The sequence below is a fragment of the Pogonomyrmex barbatus genome, unplaced genomic scaffold (assembly GCF_055798465.1).
Source record: "Pogonomyrmex barbatus isolate J1 unplaced genomic scaffold, ASM5579846v1 scaffold13, whole genome shotgun sequence".
Taxonomy (NCBI): domain Eukaryota; kingdom Metazoa; phylum Arthropoda; class Insecta; order Hymenoptera; family Formicidae; genus Pogonomyrmex; species Pogonomyrmex barbatus.
The window spans coordinates 5,222,223-5,246,573 of record NW_028297109.1 but is presented as its reverse complement, the minus strand read 5'-3'; the positions used below and the strand labels follow the sequence as shown (position 1 = coordinate 5,246,573).

General features: G+C 35.6%; 6 protein-coding genes across 13 annotated transcripts; 4 read left to right on the top strand and 2 right to left on the bottom strand.

Annotated features, from left to right (window-relative positions):
* Positions 1–18: 18 nt before the first annotated feature.
* On the top strand, positions 19–2,376 carry Bcs1 (mitochondrial chaperone BCS1). The gene is made up of 7 exons (XM_011643142.2): positions 19–609; positions 677–868; positions 950–1,089; positions 1,168–1,362; positions 1,488–1,721; positions 1,796–1,966; positions 2,041–2,376. The coding sequence occupies exons 1-7, from the start codon at positions 479–481 to the stop codon at positions 2,253–2,255; spliced, it is 1,278 nt and encodes a 425-aa protein (XP_011641444.2). The 5' UTR covers positions 19–478; the 3' UTR covers positions 2,256–2,376.
* Positions 2,377–3,095: 719 nt separating this feature from the next.
* LOC105429901 (uncharacterized) lies at positions 3,096–8,495 on the bottom strand. The gene is made up of 7 exons (XM_011643143.3): positions 6,939–8,495; positions 6,384–6,652; positions 5,639–6,116; positions 5,054–5,569; positions 4,633–4,883; positions 4,217–4,464; positions 3,096–4,141 (listed from the first exon to the last, which is right to left on the bottom strand). The coding sequence occupies exons 1-7, from the start codon at positions 7,050–7,052 to the stop codon at positions 3,849–3,851; spliced, it is 2,169 nt and encodes a 722-aa protein (XP_011641445.2). The 5' UTR covers positions 7,053–8,495; the 3' UTR covers positions 3,096–3,848.
* Positions 8,496–10,438: 1,943 nt separating this feature from the next.
* Positions 10,439–13,442, top strand: Obp10 (odorant binding protein 10). 2 transcript variants are annotated; one of them, XM_011643146.3, is made up of 6 exons: positions 10,439–10,844; positions 11,513–11,600; positions 12,153–12,205; positions 12,356–12,500; positions 13,113–13,177; positions 13,243–13,442. In XM_011643146.3, the coding sequence occupies exons 1-6, from the start codon at positions 10,785–10,787 to the stop codon at positions 13,258–13,260; spliced, it is 429 nt and encodes a 142-aa protein (XP_011641448.1). In that variant the 5' UTR covers positions 10,439–10,784; the 3' UTR covers positions 13,261–13,442. The 2 variants fall into 2 exon arrangements, with proteins under 2 accessions (XP_011641448.1, XP_011641447.1); XM_011643145.3 differs by having other exon boundaries at positions 10,462–10,844; positions 12,356–12,512.
* A 151-nt stretch (positions 13,443–13,593) lies between these two features.
* Positions 13,594–15,936, top strand: Obp11 (odorant binding protein 11). Of its 5 annotated transcripts, none has more exons than XM_089072090.1 (6): positions 13,594–13,973; positions 14,048–14,791; positions 14,868–14,958; positions 15,115–15,206; positions 15,290–15,392; positions 15,608–15,936. In XM_089072090.1, exons 2-6 carry the CDS (start codon positions 14,720–14,722, stop codon positions 15,697–15,699), a joined length of 450 nt encoding a protein of 149 aa, XP_088928216.1. In that variant the 5' UTR covers positions 13,594–13,973; positions 14,048–14,719; the 3' UTR covers positions 15,700–15,936. The 5 variants fall into 5 exon arrangements, with proteins under 5 accessions (XP_088928216.1, XP_088928217.1, XP_088928215.1 ...); XM_089072091.1 differs by having other exon boundaries at positions 14,044–14,791; XM_089072089.1 differs by having other exon boundaries at positions 13,594–14,173; positions 14,610–14,791.
* Positions 15,937–15,938: 2 nt separating this feature from the next.
* Positions 15,939–22,664, bottom strand: LOC105429906 (BOS complex subunit NOMO3). The gene is made up of 14 exons (XM_089072073.1): positions 22,394–22,664; positions 22,210–22,309; positions 21,605–21,733; positions 21,245–21,411; positions 21,015–21,168; positions 20,462–20,867; positions 20,098–20,374; positions 19,823–20,004; positions 19,128–19,575; positions 18,789–18,981; positions 18,574–18,719; positions 18,368–18,491; positions 17,926–18,288; positions 15,939–17,817 (listed from the first exon to the last, which is right to left on the bottom strand). Exons 1-14 carry the CDS (start codon positions 22,534–22,536, stop codon positions 17,104–17,106), a joined length of 3,546 nt encoding a protein of 1,181 aa, XP_088928199.1. The 5' UTR covers positions 22,537–22,664; the 3' UTR covers positions 15,939–17,103.
* Positions 22,665–22,681: 17 nt separating this feature from the next.
* On the top strand, positions 22,682–24,326 carry LOC105429905 (CXXC motif containing zinc binding protein). Of its 3 annotated transcripts, none has more exons than XM_011643157.3 (3): positions 22,682–22,902; positions 23,083–23,203; positions 23,270–24,326. In XM_011643157.3, the coding sequence occupies exon 3, from the start codon at positions 23,278–23,280 to the stop codon at positions 23,761–23,763; it is 486 nt and encodes a 161-aa protein (XP_011641459.2). In that variant the 5' UTR covers positions 22,682–22,902; positions 23,083–23,203; positions 23,270–23,277; the 3' UTR covers positions 23,764–24,326. The 3 variants fall into 3 exon arrangements, with proteins under 3 accessions (XP_011641459.2, XP_011641458.2, XP_011641457.2); XM_011643156.3 differs by having other exon boundaries at positions 23,042–23,203; XM_011643155.3 differs by having other exon boundaries at positions 23,028–23,203.
* The last annotated feature ends 25 nt before the right edge of the window (positions 24,327–24,351 follow it).

The window sequence follows — 24,351 nt, the reverse complement described above, 5'->3', positions numbered from 1 at the left end:
TTGAAATAATGTCAATTTAGAATATTGAATATCATTGCTAAGATATGTTAAATTGCAGGGCTCTGCAATTATCAACATTGGAATATTGCTTCCGGCAGTGCTTTTTATTACACGTGTCGAATGCAAGATTCGTACAAAAAATAATACGTTTACATTTATCAGTTATTGAGAATATCGTACAGAATGTTATACAGAATGTTTTTGTAGGACATGTATCTTTAATCGTTACTCAATATGTCTATATCACATTGATAGCATATATAACCTCTGCTTATTGTTATTGCAACTCGGAATTACTTAATTATTTTATAATTAATACATATACATGTATATTATGTATTAATAGAATTATTTAATAATTCTATAATGATTATTATAATTAAAAGCTTCAATAATCACGACGAAACTTAAATAAAAAGATTAATTTATCCGTAATCTATAACAAATTTTTATCCGTACGACTTATGTAATTTGCATCATGACGCTCATTGAATATATACAAACTCTATCCGATAATCCTTACTTCGGTGCCGGCTTTGGTCTTTTCGGTCTTGGAGCTGGGGCTGCTTTGTTGAGAAAAGGCGTTCAGGTTGGAGCTGTGCTGTTCAGGTATCATATATTATACTTTGTTATATTATAAAACTTATTTAATTTAAAATGTTATTTTTTTCACTAGACGACATTATATGATCACTCTAGAAGTACCATGTCGTGATAAAAGTTATCAATGGCTACTGCAGTGGATCACTCACAAAGGTGCACGAAAAACGCAGCATCTCTCTGTAGAGACCAGCTTCGAACAGAAGGAAACTGGTCATGTGAAAACCAAATATGACTTTATCCCGAGCATAGGAACTCATTTCTTTAGGTCAGGATACTTTTAAATTTTTCGATCTTGTTTTATTTTTCTTCTGATAACTTTTTCTAATGTCTTTCCTAATTTCTATAGGTATAAGGGAAACTGGATAAAGGTAGAGAGAACTAGGGAGCAACAGACATTAGATCTACATATGGGTGTACCATGGGAGACCGTGCAGTTGACAGCGTTTGGCAAAGACAGGAGCATATACTTCAATATTCTTGAAGAAGGTTGAGTTCATAGAAATATATGTGTACAGACACTTTACATAACATCGGGGAATCAGAAGCAATTCTTAATTCATACAGCCAGACAAATGGCTTTGAAGGAGCATGAGGGAAAGACCATAATGTACACTGCCATGGGAAGCGAGTGGCGGCAATTTGGGCACGCGAGAAAAAGGAGACCGCTGGCATCAGTAGTCTTAGACACTGGGATTTCCGAAAGGATCATAAATGACTGTCAGGAATTTATCAATAATCCATCGTGGTACAGTGAAAGAGGTATCGAGCTACAGACCTAAGATTTATTTTCTGCCTTGATTGCAAGTGTCCTATATTATTCATAACGAAATAAGAAATGATGCTACATATATCTTTTAAAAATAAGGAACTATAATCTTTTCTAGGGATTCCCTATCGCAGAGGCTACTTGTTATATGGACCTCCAGGATGCGGCAAGTCTTCGTACATTACCGCGTTGGCCGGGGAACTCGAACGCGGTATCTGCGTTTTAAATTTATCCGAAAGAGGCCTGACGGATGACAGACTGAATCACCTGTTAGCAGTAGCACCCCAACAAACTATCATCTTGCTCGAGGACATTGACGCTGCTTTTACTAGTAGAGAAGAGTCTAAAGCAGGTAAATATATTAATCCGACAGCATAAAATGAAGTAAAACAATTTATAAATTTTTTTCGTTTTTTCGTTCTTTAGTTAAAGCAGCATATGAAGGTCTCAATAGAGTAACATTCAGTGGTCTATTGAACTGCCTAGATGGTGTGGCTTCTACAGAAGCTAGAATATTATTTATGACAACCAATTACTTGGATAGACTGGACCCTGCACTTGTTAGACCAGGCAGAGTTGACGTTAAAGAATACATCGGTACGTATGAAAAAATAAGAAACTAAAAATAACAATCTAGATAATTCTTATCTAGATCTCTATTTTTCCTTTAGGATGGTGCAGCCAGAATCAAGTCGAACAAATGTTTTTAAGATTTTATAAGGAACCGGGTAAAGATTCAGGTTCACTTGCAAAGCAATTTGCTGACAGCGTTATGTCATTTAAGAAAAATGTTAGTCCAGCGCAGATTCAGGGATATTTCATGTTTCACAAAAGTAATCCTAACGCGGTCATAAATAATGTCGGACAAATCTGGGAACTCACGTGATAAAAGGTAAAATTGTAGTTGTAATTCAAGATAAAACTATAATTAAGCAATTGATTAATGTCCCTTTTTTTGTACAAAAATACATTGTTATTCTCGAAGAAGAGACCAATTTGCAGCATGATGAACGAGTCTAGCAATTATTTTTATTTTCCTTTATAAAACAAATACAAAATGGGATGTAATTGAAAATATTTCTATTAATTATGCAATATATCACGATACGTAACACGATATATATATATATATATATATATATATATATATATATGTATATATTATATATATCGTTGACATATGTCACGTATTGTAAAACGGGGATACTCTCGCTTGCTAAGATGAGTACATAATACTCTATCATTTAGTATTAATGCGAATGAAAAAATGGCCATTTCTAAAATCAGAAATTTATCTACAATATCTCACACTTGTGAGTAATAACTAGTGCACTACTTTGCATTTGTACCACTGGTAATTGTATTCGGACGAACTGTATGAATACTGCTTTATTAAAAAAAATATGTATACTATAATTGTGTAATATGGATACTAATCTTTAATCATATTTAAAAAAAAAATGATGCGTTAAAAGAATGTATGAATGTGTATGTATGAATATGATAGAAAAGGCAGTTTATACATTGAATGTATTTTGGCAGCCTGTTTGAAATTGATTTACTACACATTTTTCTAATTAGAACATGTCAATTTGTACTATACTTTTAAAGCAGATTTATATATGTTAATTAAATATATAGAATATATATTGTTTAAAATCATCTGTGGAGATATATATCCAAAAAAGGACTGAGAAGGATTTATATATCGAAAATAGATCTATCATTAAAAAGTTCCTTGAATTTTCTATTTTACATAGCTGTTTATAAGAAATTCGCTGAATTAGTAGATATTTGTGCCTTTTACTAGATTTGTTTGATATTTTGATATCCTGTTTCTTCCTTTTCAGCCATTGAAAATATTTATAACATAAATGTTAAATTTTAATTTAATAAAGTTTGATCGTATTCGATTGTATAAAAATCAATTTTTAATGTACAATATCATTTCTAATTATATATATATATATATATATATATATATATATATATATATATATATATACGACTTATTTGAAGAGACAATATATAGCAAAATAAACATGACATATGTCTTTGCTATTCTATACGATTCTATATTTACACACTATAGTCGACTTAAATTGGTCTAAACACTTATATTACTATAAAAGAGTATGTTTCTCTCTCTTTTTTTTTAAATTAATATATAACTTTTCTTAGAGACATAACAATAAAATTATATCAAATTTCTTTCTTGCACGTACATATACAAACATATCTTCTAATATTGCAATTTATGTATAAAAGTAAATCATACCTAAGAGTCATGATGTTGCAATACTTAATTATATTAAGAGAATCTTTGCGAATTCGTCGACTTTCAAACATTTTCAATTACTTAATCCTTTTTATATAAACGTGATTTTGTGAAAGCCTAATAAATGAAGTTTGTTCAAACGCTTAAATTAAGTTAAATTTTTTAGTCATACATCCGGTTTAAATGCTTCTAATGATGTATTTAAAAACTCCAAATGTACGGCTCGTAATTTAGAGGGTCTGTTTGCTCCATATGACTCGTGTGACTGCTGCTGCCGACCATGCATGAGGGATAGGCGACGCCGGAATTACCCGGACCCGATACGGGTGGAACTATCGGTGCCAATCTACAATCCGGCCTCTGTTGCATTATCGGCCCCATTGGCTGCATTGGTTGTGGTGGCGGAGGTGGTTGCGGTTGCGGCAGCGCGGGAGGTGGCGCAGCGATATTATGTACCGATTGCATTATGTTAGGACCCGAAACATAATTTGACACTGGAAAGTGATTTTAAAAGTACAATGAATTTCTTTTCCGAACAAATGTATCATAAAATATCAATCGGTACTTACTGTTTCCGGAATTATGGAACGATAAAGTGGACTGTTCTGGTATTATGTTTGTCGGAGGCGGGGTCGCTTTTTGTGATAGTGGTTCGTTGCTCTTCTTTTTCCGCACAACGCGCTTCTGACTGTTATTCATTGTCTGATCACGTTTCTTATTGCCACTCTTCTTTTTCTTTTCTCCCGGTATTTTCGGTTTGTTAGGACGATTGCCACTCGGTTGCCACAAGTGAACTGTGTGCACTGCATTGCCTTCGCTAAAAAAATATATGTCACATATTATATATTTTATTTCTTACATAACGAGATATCCTACTAAACTGTTTTTTTATAATTATAATTATAGCGATGGATCTTTTTTTAAAGACTGAGATTTTTTAAGAAACATTTATAGAAAGAGAATGCAAGAATATAAATCGTCTAACCCTTGCTTTTTGCCTAACTTCCAGCTGTGTATCCCAGCCTTGTGAAGCCGCTCTCTAATCGTATCTACGCTGCACTTAAGACCTAGTGCAGGTGCTACGTATTTAGCGGCGGTGAGAGGATGCTGAGTAGCCATCGCGACGATGGCTTCGTCCTGCTCCTTGGTAGTGATTCGACGTCGGCCCTTTCGTTCCTTCGTTTGCACATTGCCTTCCTTATGCCAACGTTCTAACCATCTTTTAACAGTACGTTCCTGATTAATTCAAAATCACGTCCATGTAAATCTCTTGCTTATGTTCGAGTTTCGAGTTTGTAATACAACTTTCATAATTGTTCGTATGATACACAATACGTGTCAGAGATCTACAGTATAAGTTTAATCTAACGTAGAGCAAATTTTGACAAGCGATATTTTTGACGTACCGATCTATCAATCGCCAGCGCGATAGACAGGGTGGACAATCCAGCTTCGGACATTCCAATCATGCGATTCCTGATCTCCACGCTGGTCTCCAACGTTCCCTTCGCTTTTCCGCCCTTCTTCTTTCTTTTCTGTCGTTCCGTCTCCGATTTCTCGCTGCCTTTCCGCGACGATTCTCTGTTCTCTTGCAAGGGTTCGCAGGATGACTGACTGTTCTCGTTAGAACTACAAGAATTCGAACTTTCCGATCCTACATTCACGTTCTGCTCGGGACTAGGTATCCCGGACTGCAAGCGTTGATGTTGCTGCTGAATCTGATGTTCCACCGGTAGTCGCTGCTGATCGAGATTGTGATGATGAGACTGAACATTCTGCTGCTCCTGCAATCGCGCCTGTACTTGCGCCTGCACATGTTGCTGGGCCTGTTGCGCGTGATGTTGCTGCTCTTGCTGCGTGTGCAGTTCTTGCAGCTGCGCCTGCGGCGGGGGATGCTCGTGAGGCATGGGATTTGGTTGGCCCTATAGAAAATAGGATTTATATTTGTCTCGTATATCTCATTTATCTTTCAGAAGCAAACGATAACGAACCTGTGGATAATGATGACTGCCTTGCACTAAATCTAACGGCCAATTTTGCACCATGCTCAATCCTGGATGTTGATAGATGGGCTGCGGTTGTTGCACGAGACTTAATGCATTGCTGAATTCCGTTTGACTTGTGGGTACAGGTTGCGAAGATTGCATCTCGGTAACTTGAGGAGCGGAAGGCAGTGGAGGAAGATTTTGCTGGGAAAATACGAATTCTTGTTGTTGTTGTTGTTGTTGTTGCTGCTGCTGCTGCTGTTGTTGTTGCTGTTCGGTATTGTGATTCTGTTTCAAGCTTTCCGACGGCGCACCATCGTCGACATATGTCTCTCGAGATCTGACTTTCTTCGATGAGTTTTTCTTTTTAACCGTGGTGCTGCTCTTCTCGGACTTGCTTGAATCCTTGGAAGTTTTCTTCTTACCTAACTGAGTGCCAGTCGGTCGCCATACAGCTTGCTGAATCGCCGCCCCGTCCGCATCACTGTTGGAATATAGATACGTAATTAAAAATTGAGCAATTTAAAATCTGAGATTCTTAAATAATTTTGGATCTAGAATCTGGTAAAAATACATGGTCGTGCTTACATACAAATACGATAGTCTCTAATGAATACAAAAAAAATTGAAGAATCCATTAAAAAAAGAAGAATCCATCAAATTTAATATCTTTAAAAGATTTCAACATGCTTGTGGTTGTACTATAATTAAATAGACAAATCTAAATCTAAGATGTATTGAAAATATTGACCCCAATGGAATCCTTTGCATGTATTTCCGCGAGGGGCTCCAATTGTGAATTCCAGCTTTGTGCAGTCTTTCCCTCACGGTATCCACGGAACAGGTAAGACCTAGCGCAGGAAGCACTGCTTTCGCCGCTGTTATGGGCGTCTGAGTAGCTAGACGAACAATTGCTTCGTCCTGCTCCGCAGTAGTGGCTCTCTTGCGTCCACAACGCTCTCGTGTTTCCACTGTGCCTTCCTTGTCAAATCTATTCAGCCATCTCTTCACTGTACGTTGCTGAAATAATTATCGATTAGATTGATTTCACTAGTTAGTACTCTACGTAAGAGGCATACAAGAGTTAAAGTATGAAAATTCTAGAAACTGACTATCATCACCTTGACAAAAATAAAAATCCAGAAAAAGGAATTGAAGAGAAGAAGGAATATGAAGGTTTATTACATTCCTAACATTCTCCTCTTATGTTATCCTTATATGGATTTTTACTTTTGCCAAGATAATAAAAGATTAACTTATACTAAAAAAAAAAAAAAATCGCGTTGCGGAGCAAAGTTTTATTTACCGAGCAATTGACCGCGGCGGCGATTTCTCGTAGGCCTAAACCAGCTTCGTACATTCCCACCATTCGATTCCTTAATTCGGGAGTCGTCTCATGAACACCTCTCGTCTTGCCCATCTTCGTTTCAGAGGTAACGGATCAAGCGGGGGATTTAAATCGCACGCGACGTGTGACGTACGCGAAAGAACGCGAATCACGTGACGAGAGATGATCGTCGCCTTCAAATCTCACACTCTTTCTTTCTTTTTCTCTCTCTCCCCTCTCCCTTTCTCTCTCAGAACTCGGCTTCAAGATCACTCGCAAGCATCTTGGAAGTAAGGATTAAATCTTGGATTTTAACTCAACGGTCAGCATGTCGTCGTCGCTCTCAGGTCGTCGACATCGTCGAGCGTCGTCGAGCGTCGCCGCGGTGAGCCGCGCGGACCGCCGCCGCGTCTCGGCCGATTCTCGCGCGCGTTTCTCTCTCCCGGACGTGAAGCACCCACGTCGTCCTCCTTTTCTTTCTCTCTCTTTCCCTCCTGCCGATTTCTTCTCTCTTTTCTTCCCTGGCTCGTCGAAACCTCGCTTCTTCTCTTCACTCCGCTGCGAGCGGGATGGAACGAGGGGGGGAGGGGGACACGCGCCGCGGTCAATACAACTGCCGCCGAGTACAGTCCATCGAGATTCTTTTGTCCTTCCGCGGCGGCCGTATGGACGCCGCCGGGCGAAGTCGTGATGTTAGAACGACGCGCAAAACACGAAAGCCACGTGGACACGGATGATCTTTGATCCTCGAGATCGCACTGTGCGAGAGTCTTGGCGGGCGTCGTCAATTGAAGTTCCGCGGACTGTACCGCGTCGTCCTCGGTACAGTCCGCGGATACGGACGCGATGAGCGACAGGTGTGTCGCACAAGATTTAATTCAGGCTTCTCAACTATCTCGTTCTTCCTTTCAGGGACTTGCTAAGAGCAATCGATACGAAATACGTATTCCCAGTGGATCACTACACGGGGCGATTCCGTGATGCGATACTCGCGGCGACGGTCAATACTTGTCCCGTGGACTGTACGTGCGCGCGTGCACGGCCAACGGGAAAAGTACAGTCCGTGGTACGGCCGCGTCTTCTCTCGATACGATTTGTTTCGTTCGGGACGATACGATTTGCCTTAACATGAATATTCGCACAGCGCAACACAGTTCGATCCGGTCTGATTTATTACGTCGGAACGGAATGAATCAGATCCGATCCATCGATCGTGGCAACGCGAAAAGATATCCGATTGCGTCGCGTGATCGGTGGTCAATAGTTCCACGGGCGTAGCACTGTGTACCCGAAGAGAAGTGAGGTTATTTGGAGCCTCCGCTCGGGCGCGCTCGCGCACCTCTGCCGGAATTGTATTGACCCAGAAAAGCCTCGCGCGCGCAACCCACGTGTCAGCTGCGCTTTCACGGGACGGTGCGTCGACGCACCACGTGAAAAGATTCGCGGGCCCATCTGTTTACCGCGGCGTTTTTACGTTCTGTCCGAAAAAGAAAGAAATAGGATAGGATATTCAAACGATAAAGTTCACCGTGATTCCTGTCAGAACTGGAAATAAAATTCCATTCGTATCTTTTGTCCATTTCTACCAATCTATCAATTTTAATCTCGATTTAACTCGCTATTTTTTTCAATTCTATGAAAAGATAAAGAATAAATTAATTCATTTTTTATTTTCTTCTAATTTTCAGAATTATGAAAAAAAATTAAAATTTTTATTAATTTTAACGTTAATTAAGTTATTCTACGTAAATTTCTCTAATTCTTAATCCGAAAAAGATAGGAAATAAATTGAGAAAATTAATGTGTTAGAAAAATCGAAATGTTTATATAAAATTATATTAAACACATACACATTGAGATACACAATGTGAACAAATTGTAAAATTCTGAAATCTGATATAGATCACTTAAAATAGATTTAACATACGTTATTGTATTATACATTATATTATTTTTTTATTTGTTAAATTGCATATTGTTATATATCTCGCAATCATTGATTTAATTCATTTTTGAGAACCTAATTTTTTTTATTTTTCTCGCAGATGCATGCCACATGCATGCCTGCAGCTGCAACATGCGCCAGTCGTGGAGGAGCAACCCGATGATGCGATAAGAGCGACTTTGATCACCGATTAATTTTAACCAAGAATTAGAAATTACAAAGATAATTTCTAATTATATTTCGTCGTCCCTGATCCAATCTCTTCTTTCTTCATTGTTGTTAAATGTTAAACAACAAAAGATTGATGATACTTTTCAGAATAAAATAGCACAGCAACATATCACTCAATGGCAAGTCAATTGATTATGTTAATTGCAGTTTCGTCAAAGTTATTGACAAAGTAGACTAAAACTCATTTCTCGTACAATTCTATGCTGGGTCGTTGGTGGAAATTAAATATCGCATCTAAATTGATATCGGAATCAACTATACTTGCAGCATCTGTTAGCGTTTGTTGATACGAAGCGAATAATTAAGACCGTAATGAAATTTTACAAAGAATCCATTGACCTCTATTTTAGTTATCTACTGTTTTTTTCCTTTTTTTATTCTAATTCCTGATTACCTGTACATTTTGCAGATGAATGCGAAACTAATGCAAGCAAAAATGGCATTCCTTCACAGCAGTAGAAACGGATTACATCGGTCCGACAGCGTTCAGTAGAATAAATGTAAAATTACAGCTCAAATACATAATTTTCTCGATACAGAAAGAATTTTTCAAAACTTATTACTTTCGTATTAATCGATTATGTAGAACGTTATAAATTAAACGAATAGAAGTACTGTTTAAGATTTAATTAAAAGAGTTGTAAATAAATTTTATTCAATTCTCATGTACGTAATATTTGTATTTAAGGATGCTATTATTTCAGATAACGAGCGCGAAGATAACGTTGTCCTCAACGAGATGACATAAAACTGCGTATGCGAAGATGAAGATCGAGGTGCAGGGAGGGACAGAGGACTCGTATTTGTGTCGACATCGTATAGGATAGAGGAGGTATTACGTAGGGTGCGGATCGTAAACTGGTAACATCCGCCAATCAAATCCATCTATGTGTGTGACCTGGCCTAGAATCGAAAGCTCTTCTATACTGAAGAGACTGTAATTTATCTTCGTGCGATGAAAAGAGGCGCGCTCGGTATTATGCGATGTAGAACATTTCGCATTGCCGATTTAACAATGAGCACCGATAAAAAAAGAACTCTGATCTGATCTAAAAATTTAAAGGAAAATATTTTGAAATATCTAAACAAGAAGATGAAAATGAAAAAAAGGAAAAAGATTTCTATTGTTTTCTAATTTCATACCGAAGCGTTTGTATTCATCTTTGAATTTATGTACGAAGTGAAGGTATGGCGTTGGCGTATGGCGTTAAAATTAATAAACATACGTTCGATTGAGTTTTTATAACAGAAACGCCTATCGTTATCGAACACTTTTTGTAGGACGCGGCGCAAGGGCGGCGCACGAGAACGAGAGAACAAGAGAGAGGAAGATAGTAGCTCGCGACCTGCTCTCGAATCGGCTTCCAGGGCGCGCGACAGGGCTCGCAGCTTCCACCTCTGTCTCTCCCTCGGCTTCTGGACCCCGTGCCTCATCTCTCATCCCGATCCATGTTTGCTCACCCGTGTCGCCACTCTCTCCGTTCAGTCGCACCCTCGCCTCGCGCACGGCGCGCACTCCACACGCCTTCACACACGTCGACACGCGCCGGAAACGTTGCCGGCAAAGGGACGTACGCTCGCACCACCGACAACAGCCAGGAAGCTTCCGCAAAGTGATAAAAATAAGAAGATCTTGAAAGATATCAAGGATGAGGCTTCTCGTAATCGCCCTGGGTTTCCTCCTTCAGGCGTGGATCGTGTCCTGTGGGGTACGTGTGAAATGGGACGGTGGCGGAGACATAGAACGAATCTTAGGGGAGCTCGAACGAATATTACAACCCTCTGGAAAATAAGCTAATAAAAATATAGATTGAAAAAATTTAGTAGAAAAATTTTTTTTTTTTTTTCATTGTGTATTTCTTCAAAAATCAAGCAACTACGTTTCTTGAAGCTTAAATGAAACTCGAAGAGTACAAGGGTTGTTTTTTCTCGAATCTGTACGATTAAAGATAAATGGGTGCTCAATAATGCAATGATTTTCTTTGAACTCGATGTTCTGTACATAGCAAATAATCTCGAAATTCGTATTCAATTTTTTTATTTATCATTAAAAAACGGAAAAAGTTAAAATTTTTTAAAGATGAAAATATCTTCAATCGAGGAAGGATATCAATAATAATAATAATTTTTCCGTCTTTTTGTGGCAGAATACGATAATTATAGAAATAAAAAAGGACATCAAAATAATTGCAAAAATAATTAAATACTAAAGAGTGTAACGATGAAGGAAAATAATCGACTATTATATATCGACTTTGTTAAATTGAAAAAAAATATATCACAGTTCGATCAATACAGCTTCCTTGAATACGCTCGTCTCTCACTACCTATCTCAACTACCACCTATTAGTCTCAATGACACTGATCTATTTTGCAGACGAGACCCAGCTTCGTTTCCGATCAGATGATCGCGACGGCAGCCAGTGTCGTGAACGCCTGCCAAACGCAAACGGGGGTCGCGACAGGTACATATTATTCAGGGAGAGTTCGTTCACCTCTAACGTGAATGAAATTATCGATCGCATTTTTAATTACCGCGGCGGCGCATAAAACTGTATGCAGTTGATATTGGCAAATTACAAAATTAACTATTCTGCTTCGAATTGAATTAAATTGAATCGAATTTCACAATTTCATATTTCGCTGAAATATCTAAAAATTTAATCGGATACAAATATAAAAATGATTTTGTTGGCTTAAAAATAATTTATAAACACTTTTAAGCATGACGATAATACTACAAAAATTTTTTTATATTTTGGCAATCAATTTGAACATTTTGCATAATTATTTTGATTGCCTAACAAAATTATTTTTAGCTCTAATACCAAAATTTTTAACCACGATCAAATTTTTAAATACATTAACAAAGCTGTTTTTTTTGTGTACATCAAAAAGATTAAAGATGTTTCTACTTCGCTTATGCATATGAAATATATTCGATTTTAATTTTGAGAAATACAATAGGGATTACGTATAAAGTATACCATGATCATATGGAATATTTTTTTTTCCAGCCGACATAGAAGCGGTAAGAAACGGTCAATGGCCGGAAACACGGCAATTGAAAGTGAGTATCAATACGCCAGATGCGTGAATTTGTAATTACACTTAACAAAAAAAAAAAAAGATCGTTAACTTAGCATCCTAAAATAACGATCTCTGCGAGGATACGTAAAATGTGCAGGCATTAAAAATTATACGTTCTAATTTTTTGCAGTGTTACATGTATTGCCTCTGGGAACAATTCGGTCTGGTCGATGACAAGAGAGAGCTAAGTCTGAATGGAATGCTGACGTTCTTCCAAAGAATACCCGCTTATAGAGCTGAGGTTGAAAAAGCGATCAGCGAGTGCAAGGGGATTGGTAACTATTTGGGTATCTACTGTCCTTTTCTTTTTTGTTCATCCCGTCGATCGATTGCGTGTGCTCGAAACTTAGAAAATCTTTTGCTGAAATTAATCCTCTCGAGAATACTGAAATTAATTATCAGCAATTTGCTTTAAAATTGAGAATTTGAAACCATAAGAATAGAATTGATGATTTAAAATAAGAAATAAGACGACATTTTAGATGAAATGAAAAATCGTAATTCCTTAAGGATACTTATTTTTCTTCACGAAAAAAAATGATATCAATGCATCAAAGGTAACTGAGAATAATGTTGTTAATTCAATAACACTAATGAAAGAAACATGTGTGCGCATATTTCATTAATACTTATTGAGTCAACAAGATTACATTTTTAATTATACACTTACTACTCAACATTTTTTCCGTGTTGAATTATTATGTTCACAAATCGTATTAATTTAACAATTATTCCCAATTTTAAATCTTTGATCAATTTCTTTTCTTCCATTTATTTTTTTTTTTTATTTTGTAATGTTTTTCCCTCAATTTTATTTTCGATTACACACGATCTTTCGTATTGCATCTTGTCGAGCAATTAATAGCCAATTATCTTTGTGTTTACAGCAAAGGGTGATAATTGCGAGTATGCCTATACGTTCAACAAGTGTTACGCGGAGCTGTCACCGAGGGTGAGTGATTTCAAATCGTTTAGCGATAATCGCAGAGTGTGAATCTCATGTGCAATCGATTTCAGACTTACTATCTGTTCTAACGGGTCGAGGGAAGACGATGATAAGAAGAACCAAGAACAAAATGCTCAAGGTATAGTTTCGCCGAATGCGTCGAGATGTTTTTACGTTTAAACCACTCTATCATATAACTGCTGTACATGTCGCATTGCGTTAAAATGTATACGTTGTGTGGATGAAATAAAGAATTCAACGATCTAATCGACATATTTCAAACTCTCCTGCTTTCTGTACCTTTGGCATTTGCTGAATCGGATATATATATGTCTTTTTCTAGAAAAGTGCAAATAGGACTCGGTATAAGTCATGCTGGAATTTTTTTCTTCAACAGGGTCCATAATTTATATAAAGTGTCTTTATCGGATTGATTGGCAGATGTGATAAATTGACGGCGCTCTCATTGACAAGACCGAGTTTGATATCACAGATTGCGGCAGTAGAACGTTCCAATTGCCGGTTGAGGTCATACTTGATGGTCGAACACAATGGAAGGAGAGAACTACAACTATAACACACACTTGAAACATTCATTCGCAAACGAGTCCTTTGTGACAGAGCAGAAATAGCGCCGCGGCTGACGCACGTTCAGCAAGTAGAAAAGCGCTACAATTATTAGATCATCTTAGAAAAAAAAAAGCAACAAGAGAAATTTCATGAGCGATCTAGCTTTAATCCGATAGGAAATCAAAATTTTGCGACAAAATTTAATTGGGCAAGACCGGTTGCATACGATAATGTGAAGTTACACAACGCAAGAGGATTATTGCGGCTTATAATTAAAAGGCTAAAACATTTCATTTTTTCAGATAGTACGCAATGTAGCGCTTGATCCGGACGTTAGGTGTAATTTTCCAAATACTGTAATTATAGACTGTGGAATGAGGAAGGAATTATTATGGATTGTTAATTACTTAGGAAGCGTCGGATGATACTCAAGTTATTATTATACATTTGTTTACCGTCACGCTTCTCGCTTGCATAGATCATACAAAGCTGCGTGTTGCAAAATTTTCTCGGTATTTTAAATAATTTTCATTTTTCCCAAATCCCTTATATCTCAAATTTTCTCTATCAAAAGCTCATGAAAAATAACTTTCCTATGCGAGACACTAATCGTTTTATATTGCGCCATATAAAAACTCAGATCTGAGTAAAGAGTATTCCTAAATATTTTTAGAAAATATTTTTCCAAAACACATGCACTTAATAAAATTTGAACTCCAAAACATATGCGATTAATAAAATTTACACTCTGAATTTGATATCTGATTAACTTCTGATTATCCTGACTGTAATTATTGCTCATGTGATTTACTGATTTTAAGAGGATACATCTTTGCCAGTTAATTATTATCTCCCACTTTGTGACCAGGATTCGCATAAATTCTCGATGAATCCACGCGGCCGCGTATTTAATAATCTTAGATGGACGAGTAAACATTTTCGGCTAAATTCGAATCGAATACGTATGCAAAGTGAAAAATGGCAAGAGAACTGATTCTTATCTGTGCCTTTCTGATTGCCACGCAGCTCGTCATCGTTTCTAGTGAAGAAGTGAGTACGAATAAAATTTACAATTTAAATGTACGAGATCTTTAAATAATAAATAATTCGATAATAATTTTAATAGGATATAGATTGGACTACTGTTCATGATGAGTTGAGGAAATTAGTTGGAAATCTACGAAAGAAGTGTACCGCTGAAACTGGCGCAACAGTCGGTATGTTCTTAGTGAAAAGATTCACTTGACGCTTATTGATAAGAATTATAATATATTCAAGCGTTAAATATTTATCAAAAATAATTCGCACTGTCTATTTTTTATCCATATCACTATATACTTAGATCGATACTATATTAAAAATTTTAATTGCAGATATGTTAGAGGCGGTGGAATTAGGAGAATTTCCAAATGACAATACAGTCCTAGCATGTTATTTTAAATGCGTGTTGGAAAAAGCAGGAGTGGTAAGAGAAGTTTTTTTTTTGCAAAATATAGATGACAATAATTATATACTTAAATCGCTGAACTTCTGACTTTTTCTGAATAGATGAAAAAAGACGGGAAGATAAACTTTAAACTCCTGTCCAAGATGTTCCCGCAAGCGTACAGACACATTGGAGACGCAATGCTTGACGAATGTCGCAATATAGGCAAGTATCTATTTGTTAAAACAGTTATGCTGATTCTAATATGATGCAAATTTAATTATAAAAATATAAAAATAGCGTAATTATTATTTATAACATATTCCTGCTATTTCCGCTAATTTCATTTCATTATAAATAATAATACCACTTTCGTTATTTCGTTTAATTAAAATTAAAGTCTCAATGTTTCACGATGTTTGCGTGTTTTTTTTTTTCAGGAGGTAACGACAAATGCGAAAAAGCCTTTAACTTCAACAAATGCATGTACTATGCAAATCCTGTGGTACGTATATATACATATACAATATAGAAGTTTAATAATGAATTTGAAAATTTAATAATGAAGCATGTTATATCTTTCTAGGCGTACTTCGTTATCTAAATATATAGTTCGTAAATGTATGTAAGTACGAAAGTAAAATTCAAAAGTATTGCTTGTAAAATTTAAAAAAATAATATTCTTAACTATCATCCAAGTTCCATTCCTCGTTTTGAATTTGCAAAATAAAATAAAATGCTTCCTTAAAAGAATAAAAATTGGTTACACTATTTGCAAGAATTTTAAAAATCTTTTTTATAACAATTTCACGAATCTTGTACAACAGCATTCTTTGTGTATGTAACTTATTTTATATAACTTAACGATTATAGGAAATAGCTAATCCAAATATTATCCGATCAGACCAAATTTTTAGCGCTTATTTTATCTTATAATTTTTGAATTTATTAGATAAATTCAAGAAAGGTTTAGCCTTTATTATTAATAATTACAATATTTATTTTTTTTTTTAAACGATCGAAAGTTTTTTGCTTTATTAATTTGATATTTATTAAATATCCCCAAGAAATTTGTATTGTAAAGAATATCATTTCAGCCAGGATTCAAATTTAGATTACTCTACTATTCAGAATAGGTATTTTAAAAAATATATTTAATAAATTCAAAAATTAAAAGATTAATAGATGCTGAAAATCCTAAATGACTGAATTACCTACTTCCCGTTTGAACATCTCGGTCTACATACTTATTTGTTTAACATTGTATATCATGATTTATCGGATGTACTTGCACATCTTAAATCATTACATTGATAAAGTTTCTCAATATACATACATATATACATACATACATACATACATACATACATACATACAAACGATCCATGTACGTTATATACACCTTTAATCAAACATGTAATCCTTCATTTTGATACTACTTGTCCAAAGTCCAACCACATACACATTTATCTTTTTCGATTAAATTAAAAGTAATAAAATGAATTTTAAAAAATATTTTATTATATAAAAGAAATAGAATAATTAGAATTAGTTAGAATAGAAGTTTATATAGTTTATTATTTTTATTTTATTTTTTTTATTTTTAATTTCTTTTCAAAAATAGTGTTTTAATTTAATCAAAAAGATATTAGATATAAAGAAAGATAAAAGAAAGTTCACACTTTTGACAAGCAGTATATTGTCCCGTACGTATAAATATTAATAAATCTAAATATATTGTAAGTGTACCTGGACAGTCTTTCTGATTTACACGACATATATGACTATACGTAGCATGACAAAAATTGAACAATTATTATTGATCAATTAGACGTATAAAACAACATGATGTAAGATGTTTTTACATTTTTGACAATTTCGGGAGCATTATAAATAAGTCTCTCTTGAGTGTAAATGATCATGATAATAATGCGGCTTATGCTTTCCGCGGTTTTGTTTTCCTTTTGTTAATATTCATTATCTGCTCTACTATGATATCATCGGCTCTGGGATCAATAGGGATGGCTTGTACGGGTGCTCTAGAACTTGGCACGGGTTTGGAGCGTCTCTCTAGCAACGCATTTAACCAAATCCATAGTTTTTCGCGGTTGATAAATGCCGCTGCAATTAGTATAATGAATGGCAACGCGATAACCGATGTCTGATTCATCTCGCCCTGATCGACCTTCCGCTCCGCGTTGAATGTTAGTTTAACATACTTAAACGACGAGTTTGCCTCGAAATAAACCGGGACGGTGCGATACTTGTGCACAGCCTGAGATAACGTTGATTCCAATTGGACAAAGTACTTCCTGCCGTCAGCTTGCAATGGCGGAAAGTGCACCAAAAAGCCGGCGTTGTAGTTAGTGTCAGTATTTTTGCTAGTGGATTGTTGCACGTCCAACTTTGAGATATGCACCGGCGAGTCGGGAGCGTCCTCCCGGCATAATTTCACCTTGATCGTGCGGTAATGTTCCGGTTCGGCAGATGTAACGTGTACCGAGACGTCCGTGCGCGAGATTGGATGGAACGCGATCAGTCGCAGACCATGGATGTCTTCCACTGGTTGGATCAATTGAGAATTGGGACTTGTGCGTTGTATATGAGCATTGCTCTCTACATTCGGCTTCAGACGGAAGGCGTAGGTACACTGTTAATAAGAATTGATAAATCATTACATAATGCTCATAGAACGATCAAAAAAATATGCATTCTGCATTTTTTTTTTTTTAAACAAATTATATTATTAATTACTCACTGTGGGTTGAAGACCGCGAATTCTAAAATTCCCATTTTCCTCGGTTGTGGCTTCTTCTTGGAGACTGGAACAGTTCCCTTGGCCCTGAACCTCGACTAGCAAACCGACTTCCGGTTCCCCATTCAAGGACGTGACGGAGCCGTAAGCACTGTAGGCAACTCTGTTACCGAATAAATTCACATTGACGGTTGCTCCTTCCATAACGTTGATCATCTTCGATGGCGGATCAAAGCGATATTCCTTCATCATGGGTCGTAGATAATACTCGCCCGGTGATAGTGAATTAAATATGAATTTTCCGTTTTCACCGGTTATACTGTTCTTGCGATAACTTTGACCGCCTGACAAAGAAAGAAGTACACCCTGCAAAAGAACAGAGGATGCTATATTTTGTTTCTTCATTTTGTTTTTTCTTTGATTGATGTTTTATTAATCAAGATACCTGTAATGAAGAACCGTCAGCGTGATCAGAAACTTGCACGATAATCTCAGCCAATTTATGCGCTAAGAACACTCCTTTAGCATCAGGTCCAGTGATTACGAAACCTTCCTTTTCAGCCGTAACACTAACAGCAGACAATTATTAATTCAGTGATTAATTTATTACAATAATAAAGTTATTACAATAATAAATTCGACTTTAAATACCTATATTCAATTTTCCCATCTAGAGGTCCAATACTATAAGTACCATCCGCTTGTGTAACTAATGTATGAATTGGAGACTCTTCATCTTTCCCACTTATTCGTATAGTTACACCTTCTAACGGCGGAGAGATCTGTCCGGCTATAATCTAAGCGATATTTTTGCTTTAGTTTGCGAATCTTATACATTTAATGGATGTAATAATATACTTATTTACTTTTCCTAAATCACCGGCGAAACTCGCGATGTCACTATGACAATCATTCACGCCGAAGATTTTTAAGGATGGTGGATTGAAGAGCAAAATATCTGATAACGGAGTAATCGTGTACATATTATCGGTTTTCGCTTTAAACTCGAACTCATATTTGTATACACCGTCTTTTTTTACATGTTTCAATGGACCAATTCTATAAAAAAATAAATTAATGAATAAAATAAATTGCACGCATATATCATTTTATATATCTCAAAGAAATTAATAAAAATATCAATGAAAAAATGTAATAGAATATATAAATTAAAAAATATATGTAAAATTTATATTACAACTTACATAACACTGTCATTTGCGTCTTCGATTTTTACTTTAAGATCATTTTGCACACTTAAGCTTATGATACTGCCTTTATGGGTGTGCTCGGTGGAATGCAGCAGAATTGGAGAGAGGTTGCTTGTGTCCCAAGTATAGGAAGAATTTTGATATATGTGACAACCTTTTGGAACAAAAGTATACGCCCCAGATTTAGGCACACAATGCCTCATACTACCTTTGTTCAAAGGTAGAGTTATTAGTTTCGTGCTGTTGGGCTCGGAGTATTCTACAGCTGTGTCGTGGGACGATATGAAGGTAACAGAGAAACCGGTTTGCTTGAACGGCGGTACTTCGGCACGTTCTGACGTTATCGAGATTCTGTAACTCGGATTTTCCCAGCAAAATACGTCGTTGTCAATGAAGATCTCGTAGTGACCGGGCAATACGTCCGTGAACTGATACTGGCCATCTAGATAATAGAAAATAACTTCACAGACGGGGACGCTAGTATCATATCAAATTAAACAGAAATTACTGCAATAACAAATACGTATGAAATATTTACGTTAAGTGTTCAAAAACAAGTTAATTTTCAAGCTTAAATATATGAAATCGAAAAGATCATTCTTATTTAAAAAAATCATATTTGTTATTGCAGCACAAGATACTACACCAAGATATTCAATTAACATCGATTAGCATTTATGTCCGCACACCTTTAGCCTGCACCGTCTTTATCGTGACTCCGTCGAGTATTTTCAAAGTGACAGAGGCTTGACTGCAATCTGTTCCTGGCAGACAATTTACTGTTCCCGTTAACGTAGCCTTTAATTGTAAAAAATTGATGTTAATAATTGGTTGGGAGGTCACATCAATCGTTTGTTGCAGCGGATAGAATCTGGAAATATAAGTTTATTAAGTTTTTATAATCTGTAACATTTTCATATGTATAATTTTATAAATAGTTGCATATATTCTTGTTGTTACTCACTGTAAACCCTTAGCTTTTTCTTCCGTGCTCACAATCACACTCAGTTGATATTTATCTGGTGCGAGATATACAGAATACTCTCCCGTCTTCTCGTTAGTGTCCAGTTCCTTGTAGAATGTAGCGGCTGTATTCTGTATAGATATTCGGCGAAAATGCAGCGTCCTTTTCGCCGACAGAGTCACTTTTCCCGAAACTTTATACGACGAAGGAATCAGAACCGGAAGTTCAGGTGAGGTAGGAGATATCTTAACTGTCTTTTCGCTAAATTGTACATTTGCTGGAAAAGATAATTTGTCGGTACAATAATTTTTAAATATTCAATGAAAGATTCGGTCTACAAGAAATTTTATAAAATATTATATACCAGATTCCGCTCTAAGTGTATATTGGCCAGCTTTCATGTTGTCTAGTACATATTTCCCATTCTTATCCGTGACTGCGACTTCTTTTTGTGACAAGAATATCTTTGCTCCTGGCAAAGGATTTCCGTTCGTAGAGCTACGAACAAGACCACCGACTGTGAAGCCGGTTACCTTAAAATTTTGAGCAAGAACTACGCTGTTGTGGCTAACTTTAAAAGACAATTCCGGTGGTTGAACATCGAACTTTGTTTGGACACCGGCATAGTGCGGTACAAGTTTATAATCTCCAGGTGATAAACTGGGGAATACAAATTTACCAGCACTATCCGAAATTACGTGGCAAAGCGGTTTCTTGGATTCAAAATTCTTATCCACCGGGGTGGTTTCACATTTCTCGGCGACGCCATTCTGTAATGTGCAGAAAATTTTTTTTAGTTCAGTTTTTCATTCTTGTTAATAAAAAGTATTTTAAAATTCAAAAATATTAATCAATAATATTATAATAATAATTACTTGAAATATACTAATTAAAGAAAGTAATGAAATAATTCTTACACCGAAAAGAATAAAGGATACACCGGCTACTGGTTCGTTTTCACTAGTTACTTTGCCACTGACATCATATCCAGATACCACTAAGCTGCCATCCGCAAGTTCTGTGTTTCCTTCTTGTACCGTTACTTCAATTTTATTTTTTTTTAATATCCACCTAAAAGAGATAACTAATGCTATTCTATGGTTTTCATGCTTTAAAATAAATTTATCAATTATTTAGATTAGCTTACTTGGAATGATTTGCAACAAGAATGTACTTTCCAGGCTGAATAGGAGTAAAATAAAATATGCCACCTTCTGCTGTTGTCATCGATTTAATGGGATCTTGCTTATTGTCATTTGTGTATAAAGAAATAGTAATTCCCTTAGGACCGGAATCAGTACCTAAACTAATTACCTAAAAATAATAATTTATATCAATTAAATAATGTTTACATACATTAAAAATTCTTGGCAAATTACAAAATTATATATACATATATATATATATATATATATATATATATAATGTTATAAATTATTAATATTAAAAAGAAGATATTCATCTTTCAATAAAAATTTTCATATTAGAGAAAAAATTTATTACTTACACGTCCTGTGATTCCAAATCCTTTAAAGGTAAAGTTAATATCTTTTCCCTGACTGCAGTCATCCGTAATACCATCTACATTCAGCGACACTTCTATAGGCTCAAAACTCCAGCCTCTGGGTGGATCAACCTAGATTATTAAAACATAGATAATTTGTAATATATAATATTATTTATAATATTTTAATAATCTATAATAAAAGTTAATAATGATTTTATAATGAACATATAAACTAAAACTATGTTCAATCAGAGAAATGGGATATTATTCAATAAAGCAAGATTTTTAATACTTTTAAGTCTTTTCATTTTACAAACTTGGTTCATTATTAATGACAGATGACAAGCTTATCTTTCTTTTATATAAGGCAGGCTTTTGAAAGAAAATTTATGCATTCACATTTCACTTTTAGAATAAACAAATTTTGTACATATTGGATATCCGTTTCACGAATATAGATTAACTTTAATTTACTTCATGTTTTTCTAATTTTTAAAAATAAAAAAAATAAATTAAACCAAGAATAAAGTTAATCTACACTGACAGAAATGAACATGAGTATATTATTTAATTAGTGGCGATGATGTTGCACCTTTCCAACTTACCTTCAACACATATTCACCCTTGTCATATAAAGGAAGGAAGTAGTAACCAGTGTTAGGCGCGCATTCGGTCTGATCCTTTAAGCTGCCGGTTTTCGTGTATCTAATAAATTTATCTCATGAAATTTGATAAAACATGAAACTAGGTATCTGAGAATTAACCTCTCATCCAAAAGAAGACACTCACAGTCTAACGTGCACCTTCGTGAAATCGATGTCAGCATGGCTCTTCAGGAAGCCGCCGCATCCCAGGATATCCTGAGCGACAGAAGTCGCGACCAAAACTGCCAGACAGGCAAGAACCACGAGATGCTGCCAAGTCGAATTCATACCACTTGTCGCCTATCACTCGTCCGGGAATCGAGACGAATTCTGTCAGTCATCCGTCACTCGTCACGGCGCCGCCGGCGCCACAAGGTCGTGGCACGCATGCGCGGTTCGTCCGGTACTTCTTGCACTTCTTGCTCTGGGTAATCGGGCACGATACAAGTGCAATCGTTCTGATATTGTTGATTGGTAATCAACAATAATTAGTGGACAACGGATTCAAATCTGACTCTCTCATTCCATATATTTACGATTTAAAATCTCGTAATTTTAAAGGCTTTTCCTGGAAGCTTATGAAAAGTTCTAGAATTCGAAGACTCGGACTACGAGCCGAAGAAAAAGTTGATTGAAGAAGAAAAAATTGAAAAGGTAAAAAAAATTCTGTATTAATATGATCTAAAAAAATAGATTGAAGGTAAAAAGTAAAAAGTAAAAGGTTGCCTGGCAAAATAAAATCGGATATTCGGGTTAATATTTATTATTATTATTCTCAGAGGAATCTTTTCAGAAAGACCTCAGGATCTCACGATTTAACTGAAATGATTACAGTATCCTGACTCTATCCTAATGAATCTATCTGTGGAACTGTGAAAAAGAAGAAATTCGTATGTGGATTAATCTATAAACTCATATGAATCTGGCATTCTGAACATACGCGACGAAACATTTTGTAAGTAAGATCAAATATACGTATGCATTCCAAAACTAACAATTATTTTTCTTTTTCTGCATTTAGGACGAAAAATGGTAAAAATAGCTTTATGTATCTTGTTCAAAATGAACAACGTCGAGGAAGTGAGGCCCGAGGGGCGCGATTTTCAATGGTGCCTTAAATTTGTTTGTACTAACTGTTCTGAAAAGTCAGATACATGGAACTATCTTTCTTTGGATGAGGAAATACCGATGCAACGTGGCAGCGGAGTCAATCATTTCGTGAGCAAGTGCAAGCTCTGTTCCCGGGAGAACTCTGTAATGATAATCGAGGATTCGATCAAGTCTTACACTGCGAAAGATCAGGATCAATACAAGCCAATGGTCACATTTGATTGCCGTGGTATAGAGCCCATTGATTTCTCGGCAAGGGAAGGATGGACGATTCAAACTGTGAATGAAGGTAGCAAATTTGATGCTGTAGATTTGACCGAAGGTGAATGGGAAGATTTTTGTGACAAAATTTTTGAACCTGTCTCTATATTCGAAATCCAGCATAATTTTAAGAAAGTCAAGTAAATTCATGTTTAGAAGAGGCATTTCAATTATTGAAATTTTTATGATAAATTATTTTCTTACCGGTTAATGAACCACAACAGTGATACATTTGTTAGTTGTACATATGTAAAGATTACAATTGCAATCTTGACGCTTCTTTATATCACTTTCTATGCATAGATTGTTAATATATATAATTTCATAACAAGATATGAAAAAAATCATCTAAAATAGATTTTTTCAATGAATTGCATTCGTCTTTTGACTAAGTACAATTTATATCTATAGAATACAATTTATATCTATAGATTCTATAGATAGACCTCTATTTCAGTTTGTTAAAAGGAGAGTTCAAATTCGGTTAATCATATAATGGATAATAGTAATTCTTATAATTAGTCTTGTAAGAAGTCGTCCTATTCATATTTATAAATTTAAGAACATAGTTAAATATGTTTGTTCGATAAGAGTTATTCATCCTGTTTCGTATAAACAAGCACATTATAATATTATACTTTGAAATACAGTCTTTATAACGTGTAATATATCTTCTTTATATAAAAGTATGTTACTTTGATAATGTATCTTCTATGTTCTTCTTGTCAAGGC

What these genes read in the sequence shown, in the direction of transcription:
- LOC105429901 (XM_011643143.3), bottom strand. Translation starts at nt 7,052, where the DNA reads ATGGGCAAGACGAGAGGTGTTCATGAGACGACTCCCGAATTAAGGAAT. An exon ending in CCGCCGCGGTCAATTGCTCG is followed by an intron (nt 6,653 to 6,938) that starts GTAAATAAAACT and finishes TAATTATTTCAG; the next exon opens with CAACGTACAGTGAAGAGATG. An exon ending in GTTCCATAATTCCGGAAACA is followed by an intron (nt 4,142 to 4,216) that starts GTAAGTACCGAT and finishes ATCACTTTCCAG; the next exon opens with TGTCAAATTATGTTTCGGGT.
- Obp10 (XM_011643145.3), top strand. Translation starts at nt 10,785, where the DNA reads ATGAGGCTTCTCGTAATCGCCCTGGGTTTCCTCCTTCAGGCGTGGATC. An exon ending in CGTGGATCGTGTCCTGTGGG is followed by an intron (nt 10,845 to 11,512) that starts GTACGTGTGAAA and finishes TCTATTTTGCAG; the next exon opens with ACGAGACCCAGCTTCGTTTC. An exon ending in GGGGATTGGTAACTATTTGG is followed by an intron (nt 12,513 to 13,112) that starts GTATCTACTGTC and finishes TTGTGTTTACAG; the next exon opens with CAAAGGGTGATAATTGCGAG.
- LOC105429905 (XM_011643157.3), top strand. Translation starts at nt 23,278, where the DNA reads ATGGTAAAAATAGCTTTATGTATCTTGTTCAAAATGAACAACGTCGAG.
- LOC105429906 (XM_089072073.1), bottom strand. Translation starts at nt 22,536, where the DNA reads ATGAATTCGACTTGGCAGCATCTCGTGGTTCTTGCCTGTCTGGCAGTT. An exon ending in TACACTTAGAGCGGAATCTG is followed by an intron (nt 20,375 to 20,461) that starts GTATATAATATT and finishes TATCTTTTCCAG; the next exon opens with CAAATGTACAATTTAGCGAA. An exon ending in GATGGGAAAATTGAATATAG is followed by an intron (nt 18,492 to 18,573) that starts GTATTTAAAGTC and finishes GTCTGCTGTTAG; the next exon opens with TGTTACGGCTGAAAAGGAAG.
- Bcs1 (XM_011643142.2), top strand. Translation starts at nt 479, where the DNA reads ATGACGCTCATTGAATATATACAAACTCTATCCGATAATCCTTACTTC. An exon ending in GTTGGAGCTGTGCTGTTCAG is followed by an intron (nt 610 to 676) that starts GTATCATATATT and finishes TTTTTTCACTAG; the next exon opens with ACGACATTATATGATCACTC. An exon ending in TAGAGAAGAGTCTAAAGCAG is followed by an intron (nt 1,722 to 1,795) that starts GTAAATATATTA and finishes TTCGTTCTTTAG; the next exon opens with TTAAAGCAGCATATGAAGGT.
- Obp11 (XM_089072090.1), top strand. Translation starts at nt 14,720, where the DNA reads ATGGCAAGAGAACTGATTCTTATCTGTGCCTTTCTGATTGCCACGCAG. An exon ending in TCATCGTTTCTAGTGAAGAA is followed by an intron (nt 14,792 to 14,867) that starts GTGAGTACGAAT and finishes TAATTTTAATAG; the next exon opens with GATATAGATTGGACTACTGT. An exon ending in TGAAACTGGCGCAACAGTCG is followed by an intron (nt 14,959 to 15,114) that starts GTATGTTCTTAG and finishes TTTTAATTGCAG; the next exon opens with ATATGTTAGAGGCGGTGGAA.